The 13,861-nt window shown below is 41.9% G+C and overlaps 2 protein-coding genes across 2 annotated transcripts in view; one reads left to right on the top strand and one right to left on the bottom strand.

Moving 5' to 3' along the window:
• Positions 1-13,861, bottom strand: part of LOC310777830 (partitioning defective 3 homolog B-like) — a gene marked incomplete at both ends in the record, with an annotated part of 422,164 nt that overhangs the window by 327,191 nt on the left and 81,112 nt on the right. The gene's annotated exons all lie outside the window — the stretch shown is intronic.
• Positions 7,547-8,572, top strand: LOC310778157 (putative nuclease HARBI1; the record flags this gene model as incomplete). The annotated part of the gene is made up of 3 exons (XM_083638512.1): positions 7,547-7,759; positions 8,100-8,226; positions 8,336-8,572. The coding sequence occupies exons 1-3, from the start codon at positions 7,548-7,550 to the stop codon at positions 8,570-8,572; spliced, it is 576 nt and encodes a 191-aa protein (XP_083494638.1). The 5' UTR covers position 7,547.

Below are 13,861 nucleotides of genomic sequence, written 5' to 3'. Positions count from 1 at the left end.
TAATGATTACACTAATAGGCCTATTGTCTGGTACACACATATGAGCACATGGCCTAGGCTACCTTAACTGAAAGTTAATGATAACTTATAGTAAATTAGTCTACTTGTAGGCTATGTAATTTCATTTACTCCGTGTTCCTTTTCCTCAATCAACCTAATGGAGAAGGCATGATGACCCGCCCTCCTCTGCCTATGATTGGCTAGTAGTAGTGCTTGTTTAGGCATGAGGAGTGATGATTGGTTGGGTTAGGGTAAGGATATCAGGGTAAGCCAATCAGAGGTATAGTAGGGCGGGCGGTTCGTGCCGCGTACTGCGGGGAGAGCATGGATCTGCATGGAGCCTGCAGGCTCGTGGCCACAGACTCACAAGGCAAAATATTTTTTGGGTCCTGCCAGCAGAGGGTGCTGGCGCACCTGCAGCACCGGTACTTCCCGCGGTTATGTCTAGTGCCAGAGTTGATGTGTCCATTTTCAGTAAGAGGAACACTGAGGGTGCTTTCACACTTGGGACACCGGAGCAGAACCGAGCACACTTGTCCCCAAATTGACCCCAGGTGTGGTTCGTTCCATGAGTGTGAACATTGCGTTCTATGCTTGTGACAGGGTCCACTTGAAAAGGTTGTCTCGAGAACGCTTGGGCGTGTCCAGGGACGGAACACTTGTTAATGTGAACGGCAACCGTACCGAACCACGTAGACAACAGACGGGCGAGGATACACTCCAGGCGTAGTTGGTGACGCAAATGTACTCTGCAAGTGTTCCGTTCCCGAGCACAGAAGAAATGTTCTAATGTGAAAGCTCACCGGGGGGGGGGGGGAGAGGGGAGGGGGCAATCGTACTTGGGCACGGAACGAAAGCAATCATTCCCAAAAGCAGCAGAGGGGAGCAGCACCAGCATCGCCTTTTAAACTTTTAGATCGCACTCTCAACCCACGTTTCTCCACGGCTGCGGGCTCTCTTCCCCCTCCCTTTTCCCTTCTTCTCTCATGGTTGTCCAGGCGCAGTGTCAGGCCACCAGCCAAAACAAAATGGAAACTTCCGGGTAAAAATGTCAAACTAATGTCATTTAAACAAGTAAATGGCCTCACTGATGCACGTTGGGAGGAGAAAAAGGTTTTTCAACAAACAAAGCAGCAAACATTGTATCAAAAATACTCATTTTGATGTTAAGATGACATAATAGTGAAACAGGGTTTTGATGTTAAGATGACATAATAGTGAAACAGGGTTTTGATGTTAAGATGACATAATAGTGAAACAGGGGTCCCCAATTACTTTTCACCAAGGGCCACATTTTGCCACGGGGCTGTAAAAAAAGAACGTCACATGTGACATGATCTTAGATGGGTCAAAGTAATATTTCCGATGTATCTTGCCCATTCTATGGCCAGACGAGTTGTAATATATTGTCATGTTATGGTGTTTTGGGGTCATTAATGAACAAGATTGATTGTTATTTTTCTATAATTTGTTGGGTAGTGCAATTTTACATTGAAGTCAACGGGGAGAGGCTTGTGTTTTCCCCCTAAAAGGGGGAGGGAACATGTGCCGCCTACAAAATGAGGTCTTGTCGATCTGATATTAGTGGGATTTCTGGCCAGTCTAAAAGGGGCTTTAGAGGTGCTGTCCTCTCTCTCATAAGCTTGCCTGTCAACATCTGCCCAGAAATTAACATGTAGGCTTGCTGTTGCTGTATTTTCATGATGTGTATGTAGGTAATTTGATTACTCACTACACCACCCTGCTGCCCACATATTATTCAACAATGACATATCACCTGAGGATTATGTAGTACTGTACATGAAGGAAAGGACATACCGTATGTGTAAATCCATTACTGGCTTTTAGCTTTTGGTCAAATCAAATCTATTAAAAGAACTGTCATTCTTTGTTTGTTGAGTACCAACTTTCGATATTGTCTAGTTAAAGAAAGCAATTAACCCCTCACACCTTTTCAGCCAAGCCAAACTAAGTACATTTATCAAGGGATCCAGCCTCATTATAATATAATAGTATGTTTGGGCCCACCAGAAACTAGTCTGTGACCCAAATGTGGGTCTGGAGTTGAGTAAGCTTGTTCAGCTTTCATGAAAGTTCTTTGCACAGGAAAGCACACTGAAAACACTAAAGCTAGCTCAATCTGTTTATCTAAGCTCACTTACAAGTGCTCTCTCTCTCTCATCAATACTGTGTGCTCAATATAAGGTTCATACAGGTTACCTAGGCCAAGTGGAAACTAGTAGGCAGGAGCTCTGTAGAGGTGTGTGTGTGTGTGTGTGTGTGTGTGTGTGTGTGTGTGTGTGTGTGTGTGTGTGTGTGTGTTTTCAACCACATCAGAGTTGGAATTAATTGAAGGTCTGACTCTGAGCCATAATCAAACACTTTCGGCAGGACACACACACGCAAACACAGCGATGTAATCCAGCGAGGTTAATTCTCTTAAAGGCACTGTGTGTGATTTTTTTGTCCACTAGATGTCGCCATTTCAAACCATAACAAAACTTGTTTACCCAAACAATCTCGATCCCACCCACCAGCGCACAGCACTTCCTGGTTCCCCCACCTCCCTCCCTCCCTCCCTCCCTCCCAAGCAACGGAGATATAAACAACTATTTTGTGCATAGCCTACCTACTGCAGACGTAAGTACATAAAACAAGCACGAATGCATCTCGGCTATGTATTTGGCTTGAGTAATGACAAATTTCACATGATAGTCATAAACCTTTAGGATATTGACAATAGTCCGCTTGGTAAGACTTATTTGTATAATCTGCTAACCGATCAAAATCCATGTAATGGTTACATGGATTTTGAAAAGGTTACATTGTAACCTAACCTTTTGCATAGCCTGCCCTATTGCTAAGTACAGTTAGGCAAAACGTTGTCTAAAACCAGGTTGACATAGCTAAATTAGGATGATTTCAATTCAATGTTGGGGACATCGCTAGCTAACCACAGCTGTCTGTCAACAGTGAGTAGCTTAGCCTGTGTTTTTGTTCGTCTGCTAATACCAAGACATGGCCAAAATGTATTCATAGTGCAACGCTAGTATTTTCTCATTGTTAGAGTTGTTCAAACTAATTTCAAACGCTTGAATCACTGCTGTATTTTATAGGCAGGCAAACCAAGCTGTATGCCTGAAGCCCAGGCTAGCACCAGTGGGACAAAGAGGAGACAGGGTCGCAGAGAGGAAGGTCGGCTGTAGGACGATAGCAGATCTTGTCGACATCCTGAAGAACCGCATAGCTGATGGAACTGGTCACGTCATCCTGGTGTAGCCCATATTTTAGTTTTGCAAATAAAGTATTTTTTCTGATAAACGAAGTTGTGAAATCAATGTACTGAGAAACATCACATACACTGTCTATTATATAAAGTAGGCTATATATACACAGAAACACAAATACTGGTAGGCACTAGGCTACTGTAGCTAGACACACTCAGCTTTAGGCAAATCTAATGTTACAATGGAGAATAGTGGCCAAGAGACATGGATGAAGTCATATCAACTTTATTGGTGTACAGAAGATTGCAGACAGCAAACATCTAAACATCAAAGATGATAGAACATGTATTATACAGGTTTGCTATAAAAGCACAATTTCTCCATCTCAAATATCATAATGGTGGGTCCACTTGTTTTCTATCTTGTCATCTTCTGGATGACTGGATGACTGGCACCTTGAAAATCAGACAAATGGAAACGTGTTTAGTATTAATTTGAATCATCTATTTTGTAGCTGGTAGATATCAAGGCAGGGTTCCTCCACATTGTCATGAATTAGATACTTTTACCAAACCTTGATTTGTTTGGACGGTGTTACAGCTATTTTCTAATGTAACGTTGCTTAGTGAGATAACAACAAACTGCTAACATTAGCGAAGCTAGCTTTTCTCCATGGCCTTTCTAAGTGTTTACACATTACTATACCATTCTGCGTCATAGTGACAGCAACTGGACGTAATTATAAACAGAAAATGCATGCGAAATTTGTAATGGGAAGTAACGTTATGTCATTCATGTCAGCTTGTCACCAGAATGTCTGTGTATAAGTTATACACGGACGACAAGCTAATCAAATCCTGCAGGATTTGATTAGCTTGTCGTTCGTACACACTACACTAGCAGTGTAAAGTCATTTGAATAGCCGTGAAAAGCAACAGTTAGCCAAGTGATTACAACATTCACAGAACAAATTCACAATATCGATAACAACTTGTACATTTCGCTATCATGCGTAACGTTACTGAAATGGGACATGCAAACGCGATAACGTTACTTACCACTGTGTACAGGAGAACACGGCAGCTCCGAGTCACTTTGCAGGCCAGATATAGCTGCTCGTAGGGCTCTCCATCTAGTGAAAGCCAGACCGGCAAGGTTGACTCTGGTCTGAGATATTTCTTTTCGGCGGCGATTTGGCTAAAGTATGAAACCGCATATATAAGGTGGATCACGGAATGTAAAAGTCAGGAATGCCCGCATCAGGGTTCCGCCATCTTGGTCTACAAAATTCTGTTTTGGGCTGTGGGCTGGGAGGGGCTCACTAGGTCGGCTTCTCGGGGGAGGGGTTTCTATGTAAACTGATTCGGGATGTTAGAGGGGAAGGACAGAGGGCCATCACAACACAGGGAGGGGGCGTGGCTTAGTTGTAAACACAGAAATAAATCACTATACCTCCTCTATATATACAAGTTATTGGTTTGGGGATATTTAATAGTGCAGAATCTTACACACAGTGCCTTTAAAGCAGTGACCCTGGTAAAACACTTTCTAATGGAAGGATGTAACATGTAGGAATGTATCATATCATATCATCGCTCCCAATTTAGTGACAATTACAGAATCTATAGTTGGCAAGAGAAATGTCACGGTTCTCATTCCAATCAGAAGCCCGATTGATCTGCTCTGTGCTTTACTTATATGGGAGTTCTCAGGGTCAATTGCTTGCAAAACACTAACGTAATTTAATGTAGACATTATGCCACTTGTTTGTTTTGTTTGAGTGGTTAAATTTAAAGTTATTTCATTTCGCTTCAAGTTGAAAGTATTTGAGCGGACAGTGACACCCACTGGAAAGTCTTCACTTTCAGTAGGTTTGTCTCATTTGAAGTAAAGGAGCTGGTGTTGTTGTCGACCACATTCATTCAATCAATACTGGTACCAACTAAACTATATTTATGTGCAAAACATCATGAACAACATTGTTCTTATGCCGGGTAGAGCCAGAGCGCATTTGCAAAGAAAATCATGAAAACTGAATATTATAATGGGACTTTTAAAAGCAGCAAGAGGGGAAGTTTGCTGGTAGCAAAGTGAAGAGGCTGCAGAACACAGTGGCTCTGTCTGTAACGCAAGGAAACTGAATATCACCTGATACCTGAATAGGTACCTGGTTAATTAGGTAGCTAATTTTAATAATAGGTGACTGAAAAATAACTAGTTTCAGACAGCCTAACGGTTTAAGGTAGCAGTTTTATCCTTGTCCTGTAGAGGGCAGTGATACGCCTAGTAACGTCTACACTGCCGGAAACTTGAATGAAAAAGAAGAAGAAGACGGGTTCACTGGTTCCTGAAGAACAGCGTTGACTTGAAAAGACTTGGCGGGTTCCAGACTGTCACACACACTTACCATGGAAGAAGAGGAGATACTTTTTATTTTTATTTGTATTATTATTCATTTTTATTTCAATGACCAGGCGGAGGAAGAGGCCGAAGAGGACAGAGTGAGGATGATACGTTTGAGGCGTTGGGCAGCACTTGCATCTACAGACCGAAACGAGGTAGGCCTAGCATTAGCATGACGCTAACGTGTTAGCGTTAGTTAGCGAAGTTGCTAGCTAACTTTATAAGGAAATTTAAAGAAAAAATATGATTGCCAATACTTGACCAACATGTCACCTTTTGTAACGGTTAAATGTGTAGGCTACATTTTGTTGACAAGCACAAGTGCGGTGTGGACGTGTTTCACTCATTTTCATTCATTCGTTTGTGTGGCTTACTGATTCACGCTAGTTGGTATCAGATGCTGGAATGCTCTGGTGTGGTGAAGTTAGTACCGGTATGCTATTGACTTGTGCCCAGGGTATAGGCCATTGCACCAACACATATTTAGCGGGTAAAATGTCTCAAAGACGAACTAGGATGCTATCTATAGGTGAACCACATCCCACACCATTCCCACATGACTGATAGCGACCAAGATAGTTTACATGATTCAATTCAATTCAGATCAATCACAGTTTAATAAATTATAACACAGATTGGTAAATTGAGGTATTAGGATTTAATACAATTGAAGACAGATGGGTACAGTAATTGATTAAACATTTAACATTGAGATGGTTAAATGTTCACCACTGTATACTTTGGTTAATATGTCACTCTTTATAGAATAAGATAATACCATAAATAGACATTTAAAATCACATGGCCCATTTTTATCATAGGAAATAAATAAATGTGTATGCATATGGCAAATAAATTATTGGTTGACATAAACGGCTTAAACTTTCAACAGATTTCATCAGTTTTAAAATGTACACCTCCCCCAACAGGAGATCTTGACCACCTACTGCCGGCTTAACATGCACGTGCCCCTTCTGCGCATATACTTTGACGGGGAGGACACACGTCCAGACTTCCGGCTCCACCGAGGCTCCATCCAGGGTTCGTACAAAGTGTTGAAAGATTGGGAAATATTTTATTTTAGTTCTTGAATTTTATTCGTATAAAGCTGTATGAATCCTGTCCATCACAGCCCTCCTCCAAACAATGGACCCTCAGCGGCACCATGGCTGGGGACCAGAGCTGGAAGTGCTGGTCTTCCTCTTTTGGCTGGCAGCTGGTGCGTCCTACAGGTAAGGATGGGGTAGTAAATTTTTACTGATATTAATTACATTTTCGGGCATACTGAACACTAAGACAAATTCCTCGTATGTAATCTTGCATATTGTGGCAAATAAATTCAATTCAATGGCTTAAAGATCTGTGAGTCTTTATCGATACCACTATCAATACTTTTCTATTATCTGGTGGAAAGACGAGTCGATAATACATTCGTAACATATTGCTTTTATCGCGTGACAGTCTCAATCTCCATCTGTACCTATAGGGTGACATCCAGGGCTTTTGACATCCCGCGCTCCACAGTCCACCTGCTGGTCCACCGGATGGCGGGGGAACTCCTCAGCGTTGCCCCTCAGGTGATCCGTCTGCCACAGACGGAGGAGGAGCACAGGGCAGTCGGCGATGGCTTCGCTCGCCTGGCCAGGCACCCAGTGTTCAGGAATGCCCGTGGGGCGATTGACGGCTGTCATGTTAGGATCAAGGCTCCTGGAGAAGAGGACGCGCAATGCTACAGGCAAGGCTTAAAGGAACACTCCGCCCATTTTCAACCAGCTTTGTATCATTAGAACATCAGTATTATATCAGAAAACTGTAAACTGCTTTGAAGTCGTTCATTTAGTTTGATATAATAATAATAATAATAATAATAATATTTTCTTGTGTTTCTTGCTTTAACCCCTGTACAGGAACAGAAAGATGTTTTGTTCCATCCAGCTGCAGGCGGTGTGTGACAGCAGGGGGCGGTTCATGGACCTCTATGTGGGATCACCGGGGTCGGTCCATGATGCAAGGGTGCTGCGGCGAAGTCCCATCTACCGCTCTGCCTACCCTCCCCCTGGCACTTTCCTCCTCGGGGACAGTGGCTACCCCTGTTTGGAGCGACCACTGGCCCTTATAACTCCTTTCAGGTACACGATATCGGCAATCATATCGATATCAGCCGATGTTTTTTTTTTTACAAATCAGTATCGGTCAGAGGTTAATATCTGTTATCGTAAAAAACTTTTCACATTGAGAGGAAATAATGCAGGAAATCTATGATTTATGGGCTTTTCCAAAATGTTTTTCAAATAAAGACATGCATTACTTTTTCAAAATCAGTGTTTACATGTTTTTTCAGTACCGGTATATACCAAATTTGATTATCATGGAAATGTGTTTTTATATAGATCGTAAATATCGGCTATAACAGCAATGTTAATATCGGTATCAGCCAAAATGTTCATATCGGTGCATCCCTACTTTCAGGAGACCTGTCAGAGGTGTAGAGAGGGAGCGCTTCAACACCCACCATGCCAGGGCTCGCAGCATCATCGAGCGAGCCTTTGGAATGATGAAGACCCGGTGGAGAGCCATCTTCCTGCAGGCCCTGGAGGTAATTTTCTTTTTCATTGCTGACAAACTGTGAGAATGACAGCAGCAAGTGAGCAAATTCAAAGAAAATACTACATTATCCTTGAATTAATCTTTGCTTTCACTCTAAGGTACACTCCACCTTTGTTCCTGATGTCATCATGGCATGCGCCACGCTGCACAACATCTGCCTGGGAGTGGGTGACGTCATGGAGGAGGAAGATGTGCCAGACCCTGCTGAAGATGATGACGAGGGCGAGGCACAAGTCGCCGGAGAGATGAACGGGAACGGCCTGCGTGACCGTCTGTCAGCACAAGTTAGCGCTCTCCAGGGTGTGGTCGGTGGACATGGCTACGCACGGCACTGAGAACCCATTTTCAGTTGAGGGTTTTTTGTTTTGTGTACCCCTTGAGCTGTTTTGCCATGCGAGTAGTACCCCCTCACTTGTTTGTGTTGCTAATTCTCCTAAATTTGTTGTTACTATTATGTGTCTTTTCAACTGTGCTTTATCACAAAAAATGTTACCACAATCTGAGCAGCTGACGTGTTTCTTCCTAAGAACTTCACTGTTTTTCTGTGAGTCTAAACCTGAATAAGGTTCACTAGTTTCCATCCATTCTTCATCACTGTGTTCAGTCTCCGGTTCAGAAGAGTCTGAAGTCTTGTCATCACGAGTTGGTTGTAAATTACTAGCTGGATCTAAGATCCTGGCTGGTTCTGATACTCCACAGTCCTCTCCATCAGCTTATGTTTTCATCTGTTCAGTTGAGCTGCTGGCTAGAGGCTCTGCCTCTCTGTTCTCCTCAGTTTGGATACAAACCACAGGTGACCTTGTATTATTGTAAATAGTAATTCTTATTAAATTTGTTGTAAATAGTTTGTAAATGGGTTGTATAATAAACATGATTTAATCAGTTGCAATATTTGAGTTTCAGTTTGCTGTAATATTTGAAATTGAGCAATTTGCTGGTTTAACAAAACGTGTTTATTTTCCAAAACATGGTAGAAAACAATACAGTTAGGTCCTTGTCTAACTTATTTCAACAGTATTTTCTTTCATTTTAAACAGACTAAGTTTGTCATATCTGAAATTTTTCAACTGCTAAGCTATTGAACTACTACAAAAACAAGGCTTGGGTGAAAAATCACACATTTGTAGATACAGAACTGGGTTGATTCAACCTAAGTAAAAGGTCAAAAGACCAACATGAAATCATCTTAAACGAGACCTTCAGAGAGGAAAAAAAAAGGTTGAATGATTTTGCACATGATCTCACAAATATCTGAAAACTAAACTGTTTCACAGGCATTCATTTGACAGTTATTGAGAGTTGATTTTGAGTTAAGTTGAGTGATGTCATTAATGACAACACTGCCTCCACAACTTAACACAGATCAACTCTCAATAACTGTCTAAATAAATGCATGCAGAATTGGTTACAGTTGTCAGATATGTGTGAGATCATGTGCAAGATCAATCTGCATTGTTTATGAAACAAAATGCAAATGAGAACTTCACTGAAAAACCATGCTGATTTATTTTGCACAAGATCTCACAAATATCTGAAAACTAAACCGTTTCACAGGCATTCATTTGACAGTTATTGACAGTTGATTTTGAGTTAAGTTGAGTGATGTCATTAATGACAACACTGCCTCCACAACTTAACACAGATCAACTCTCAATAACTGTCTAAATAAATGCATGCAGAATTGGTTACAGTTGTCAGATATGTGTGAGATCAATCTGCATTGTTTATGAAACAAAATGCAAATGAGAACTTCACTGAAAAACCATGCTGATTTATTTTGCACATGATCTCACAAATGTCTGAAAACTCTAAACAATTTTGCAGGCATTCATTTAGTTTGACAGATTTTAAAGTTAATTTGAGTTCAAGTGAGTGATGTCATTTGTCCATGAATGACTTCACTGCCTCCACAAATGAACACAGACCAACTCTCAATAAATGTCAACCTAAATGAATGCCTGCAAAACTGTTTGCAGTTTTCAGATGTCTGAGATCATGTGCAAAATAAATCAGCATTGTTCTCCTTTAAACTAGGAGCAGAGAAAGTGGCAGCAAGCAAGCTCAAAGTCAACATAGAATCAAAAGTGGAAAAAGGAGCTTACTGGTTACTTTTTAGGGAGAATATTTAATCCAGAAGTGTTGGTACACAGGTAACCTCAGGTTTACATACAATGTACAACTTCAAATACAATAAGAGACACGGGCAGGAAAACGCAACGCGTTTCAACCTCACTGGGTCTTCATCAGGCTGAAGGCTGACGAAGACCCAGTGAGGTTGAAACGCGTTGCGTTTTTCCTGCCCGTGTCTCTTATTGTATTTGAAGTTGTACATTGTATGTAAACCTGAGGTTACCTGTGTACCAACACTTCTGGATTAAATATTCTCCTTTAAACTAAAAATAAGTTAGAAAGAAAATGCTCAACGCCTATCCATAAATCTCTCTAGGATAGAGAAGAGTCTATCGGATCGCTCTGCCTCATCCCTCCTCCTCTGCGCCTGCCTCTCTCGTTCACGCTCCATCTCCTCCTCAATCAGATCGGCGAGGCGACGCCGCTTCCTCTGTGCTGGGGCCGGGGCCATTTCTTGTGGTCTTTCTGGCTCTCCTGCCTCTCTCTCTCCACCTCCTGACCCTCCAGCCTCCGCCTCCTCCTCCTGTGCTCCATCGCCTTTCTCCTGTCCAGCTGCTGGCTTTGGCACACCCTCCAATGGCAACGTGGCCCGGACCACCGCAGGCGTAATCGAATGCTTCTTCCCCAGGGCCTGGTCCATCAGGGTGTACCAAGGCCAGGTGGCCGGTGTGGCTTCACCACGGTCCGTACCACTACCGGTTGGTGGATCCTTCAGTTTCTAGACAACAGTGCATAAAGTAAACAAAAGACACTTGCGTTGCAGTACTGACATAGGGTGGCCTGTGGCTAATGCTCTATACCAGAGGTTCTCAAATGTTTTTCAGCCAAGGACCCCTTACAAGATAGAAAATATACCGGGGACCCCCTCATTCTGATTTGTGATTTTGGGCTAAGCTTTATTGTTTCCACGGTAACGTGCTCGACTTTTAAATTGATAGGTTTGTTAGATTAGAATGTAATCATTTGAACCATTTTAGATTTAAAGCATAACATATTTCCGTTGAACTATGAAGCTTTTGCAACAACAAAAACGTTTTTATTTTTATTTTCCTGAAAACTTTTTCGCGGACCCCCTTGCAAAGTGCCACGGACCCCTGGGGGTCCCCGGACCCCCATTTGAGAACAACTGCTCTATACAATGAATACCTTGTAATGGGTCTTCAGGTTGTCCCATTTCTTGTGGGCAGTTTTCCAATCAACTTTACCCTCCAGCCCAATCTCAGCAAGTACTTGTCTGCAAAACACACACATACACAAAACACAAACAGAATATCACATAAATGTAGTAAAACCAATGATTTAACTTACAACGTGGGTGTTGCTAGTGTGCTATACACTCAGGTCTACTATGGCAAGGAGAAATGGCATATGTTGACAAGTAACCCTAGTTTCAGGAGAAATGTGCATAACGTTACTGGCTATTCTGTCCTTCCTAAAGCTTCACCCAGAGCATAATAATCGGTGGTGTTCACTGTTGTACAGTACAACAGTACTAGGTGTGTAACTTACTTCCATCCATCGCAGGCCGAATTCCTGCCCCCCGTGAAAACTTGGCTGTGCTGCATCCTGGACTTGATCAGCTTAGCTGTATCTTGTTTTGTCCCTATAAAATAAATCAGTTGCCAGTGTCAACAGCAAACGGACGGTCGCTGCCACTAGCTAAAAATCCAAAACATGACTGCATACTGGTAGCTAACGTTAACAACACGTGCATAACGTTACCTAAATGATTTCTTCCTATCGATATAACGTTACAGGAAACGTTACATATTCACCAACAAACGAGTACCTAAGTTATGACAGCTAATCATTTAATAAAGCACGGTTAAAAAGTTAAACTCAACTTACACTTGAAGGTGAACGCACCGTCGTCTGCCATGCTGCTATTCGGCTTGCTTGCGTAGTTACGTTAACGTTACTGTAGTCCTGGCTGGCTGCTGCGCAACCTGGTTAGGAACCTTGCTAGGCTGTCCAGATCGCAGTCAAGTAGGACGTTTCCTACTGACCCGCAAAAGTGACTTTTCAGACACCCTAATAACAAACTGTCGCAGTAAAATGAAGTAATGGTTGACGTTATTGACCATGCTAAAATAAAAATCCAAAGAAAGTGATGATGTTCGTTATTTAGCCAATAGTTGTTTAGCTTTTTTCTGATGCGGTAGGTTTTCTGGGCGCCGCCATTAACGGAAATTCCGGGGGAAGAGCGTCATTCTTCTTCGTCGATTGGAAGGGTCGCAATGCATCATGGTATACCCTAACCCACCAAAGGTACCACTGATGGTTCCTTACGAATTGGGCCAAAATAGGTACCTGGAAAGGTTGCAAATTCAGTCACCTTTTGTATAAAACTGGTTTCAGACAGCCTAAAACATAAAAATGACAACTTCCTACCTAGAATTGCCACCTTAATTCCTCGTTTCCTTGCGTTACAGACAGAGCCAGTGTGTCAATAGCTGTGATCACAATTCAACTGAGGATAAGCCAATAAACACAAGGTTCCGAGTCTGAACACTTGTGCGGTCACACAAACAACAAGACCAAGCAAATTACTGGACACATTTGTTATGCACAGAAGTTGAAAAAGAAAAAGTTCATGAAAAAGTTAAGCATCTGTACATGAAATCAACCTGATGAATAATGACACTCACCCTATTCTCCCCACCCCTCTGTATCATAGAGTACCACACGACCTGGAAGGCTGGTCAATAATTCAATATTATCGTTTGTCGTCTTTCAGTGGAATCATCATGATGATATGGTGATTTTGGGACATCGTGACAAACAATTCTGCGGTCTAAATTAAGAAGGATAAGCACATTTTACTCACTTTACTTAATTTACTTGACAAAATGAAGCACTGTATGAAACATTTTTTATGAATATTATTTGAATATTTATATATTGTTTGACATAAAATTTACTATCCAGTTCAACTGGATTTAACAAGATTTTGCATAATGTGAGCCTGCCATATCGTGATATATCTCAATACCGAAAAAAATTATCTTTGTGGTTATCGTGATATTGATTTCAACCAAATCGCCCAGCCGTATAGATGTTAGCACTTCCGGTACTTCTTACGTGTGGAAAGGTCAATGAGATTTTTGTTAAATGCATGAAATCAATGAAACAGTAAAGTTTGTGTTCAGCAAGTCAAGAGCACTTTTATGATTTTCAAAGCACAAAATGGATTTTTCTTTAAACGCGATTTTCAGAAAATGCTTCAAAAGTCATACAAAAATGCCATTGACTTTTACCAGTAGGAACCAGTTAATGCAGGGACTTCTGGGTAAGCCTACAAAAATATGTCATCCTTGCGGTACTCTATAGTGCCCATCAGGCAAAACTTGGCTTAGAACAGGTAGGTGTGTGTGTGTGTGTGTGTGTGTGTGTGTGTGTGTGTGTGTGTGTGTGTGTGTGTGTGTGTGTGTGTGTGTGTGTGTGTGTGTGTGTGTGTGTTAGGGCTGCACGATATATCGTTTACACATCGACAT

This window comes from Poromitra crassiceps (assembly GCF_964638095.1).
Source record: "Poromitra crassiceps genome assembly, chromosome: 6".
Classification (NCBI taxonomy): Eukaryota; Metazoa; Chordata; class Actinopteri; order Beryciformes; family Melamphaidae; genus Poromitra; species Poromitra crassiceps.
This window is presented reverse-complemented; position numbering and strand designations above follow the sequence as displayed.